The sequence below is a fragment of the Salpingoeca rosetta genome (assembly GCF_000188695.1).
Source record: "Salpingoeca rosetta unplaced genomic scaffold supercont1.14, whole genome shotgun sequence".
Taxonomy (NCBI): domain Eukaryota; class Choanoflagellata; order Craspedida; family Salpingoecidae; genus Salpingoeca; species Salpingoeca rosetta.
In genome coordinates, this window is record NW_004754920.1 from 997,476 (window position 1) to 999,602 (window position 2,127).

Below are 2,127 nucleotides of genomic sequence, written 5' to 3' on the forward strand. Positions count from 1 at the left end.
GGAAGAGGAAAGAGTAGTATGTAAGGTAAGGGAAAGATGGTCCACAGAGCCAACACAATAGTGTAGAAGCTAACGAGCGAACGACGGAGGCGGCGAGCAAGAGCATGGCACAAGGTGCCACACACACACACACACACACACACACACACACATCAAACACACTGGCTCTGCATCGCACTCCACCACAAACAAACAGAAATACACACTCCACAAACAACCACACACATCCTACCACACGCACACACACACACACACCTCCTTGGATGTCCACCAAGCCATGTGCGCAAAGGGGCAAATGCGGTTGCCAAAGTACACGTTGCCGGACCGCACTGCCTTTGCAGCCTCCAGCTCGGTCACATAGCGACCTTCCTCCCCCTTCTGTGAGAACGGCATCGTGTCTGGCTCTGTCTGTGATTCTTGTTCCGCGGTGGTTGTCTTGCTCAGGCTCAGGCAGTTGTCGACCAAGAGAAAGTCGCGTCATCAAACTGTGCAAATTGCAGTGTTATCAAATCAGCTGTGTGCAATTGGCAAACCGCGAGATGACAAGCAAGCACAAGTCGCGTGCACAGTCTCATCAGTCTCTCTCTGTCACCCGTGACACACACAACTCACGGACACTGGAACAGTCAGACTTCCATCCGTCCTGTCATGACTCTGACACAACAATATTCACTGACACAGATGCAGACACATCCTGACACACATCCTGTGCTCTTTATGTTGCCGCAACCATGGATACGTGGTCATTTATTACATCGCTGACCCAGCGACCGAGCATCATTGGAAGATTAGAGCAGCCGACAAGAAGACAAGACTACGACAAGAAGACAAGAAGCCACCAGCACAATGACTGAAGAGAACATCCCGGGAGTGGTGATCGACAATGGCTCCGGCGTTATCAAGAGTGGCTTTGCCGATGCTGACGCACCCCACGCCGTCTTTCCTTCCATCGTTGGCCGTCCACGCCACCATGCACACCACTCCGCCTTTATTGGACCGAACGCCCAGAGCAAGCGTGGCATACTTGCACTTGAATACCCCATTGAGCACGGCATCGTGACCAACTGGGACGACATGGAGAAGATCTGGCACCACACCTTCTGCGACGAGCTCAAGGTGGATCCTGAGAACCATTCTGTCCTCCTCACGGAAGCTTGCCTCAACCCCCGAGCCAACCGCGAGAAGATGGCCCAGATCATGTTTGAGACGTTCAAGACACCTGGCGTGTACGTTGCCACAGCTCCAGTATTGTCGCTGTTCGCTTCCGGACGCACCACTGGCGTGGTTGTGGACTGTGGTGATGGCGTGACGCAGATTGTGCCTGTGTACGAAGATTGCTTCCTTCGGCACACCATTCAGCGCCTCGACCTTGCCGGCCGCGATCTCACCGACTACATGATCAAGCTGCTGGATGGGCACGCGTACACCTTCAGGTCGACGGCTGAGCGTGACATTGCCCGTGGTGCCAAGGAGAAGCTCTCCTACGTCGCCCTCGATTACGAACAGGAGATGTCAGCTAATTGTGCTGACGTTGAAGATTGGTATGAGCTTCCCGATGGCCAGGTTCTGAGCGTCTGCCACGAGCGCTTTCGCTGTGCAGAGCCGCTCTTCCAACCTCACATCCTCGGTCTAGAGATGGCTGGCATTCACGAACTCACCTACAACTCGATTTCGCGGTGCAACGATAACATCCCTGAGGAACCGTTCGCCAATCCCGAAATTGTGCTTGCTGGCGGCACCACCATGATGCCGGGCTTTGTCGAACGCATGCACAAAGAGATCACCGCCCTTGCGCCATCCACCATGAATATCAAGATCATTGCTCCTCCCAAGCGCAAGCAGGCTGCATGGCTCGGCGGCTCCATCCTCGCCTCCCTCTCCACCTTCCAGCAGACGTGGATCACCAAGGCCGAGTATGACGAAGTCGGGCCGTCTATTGTCCACCGCAAGTGTTGGTCCTAAACACACACACAGGTCTGGGCGCGCGCGCGCGTGTGTGTGTATGTGTGTGTCTGTCTGTCTGTCTGTGTGTGTGTGTGTGTGTGTGTGTGTGTGTGTGTGTGTGTGTGTGTGTGTGTCTGTCTAGTCTGTCTGTCTGTGTTAGGCAGGATGGTCAGACAAGCGTGT

General features: G+C 54.5%; 2 protein-coding genes across 2 annotated transcripts in view; one reads left to right on the forward strand and one right to left on the reverse strand.

The window, feature by feature from the left end:
- The window catches only part of PTSG_06311 (uncharacterized protein), a 2,596-nt gene extending 2,081 nt beyond the window's left edge, over window positions 1-515 (reverse strand). The window contains exon 1 of the mRNA XM_004993145.1: window positions 256-515. Coding sequence (XP_004993202.1) covers window positions 256-393 — 138 coding nt within the window. The 5' untranslated portion in view covers window positions 394-515. The remainder of the gene's footprint in view (window positions 1-255) is intronic.
- A 1-nt stretch (window position 516) lies between these two features.
- PTSG_06312 (actin-1) lies at window positions 517-2,055 on the forward strand. Its single transcript, XM_004993146.1, has one exon. The coding sequence runs from the start codon at window positions 847-849 to the stop codon at window positions 1,960-1,962; it is 1,116 nt and encodes a 371-aa protein (XP_004993203.1). The 5' UTR covers window positions 517-846; the 3' UTR covers window positions 1,963-2,055.
- The last annotated feature ends 72 nt before the right edge of the window (window positions 2,056-2,127 follow it).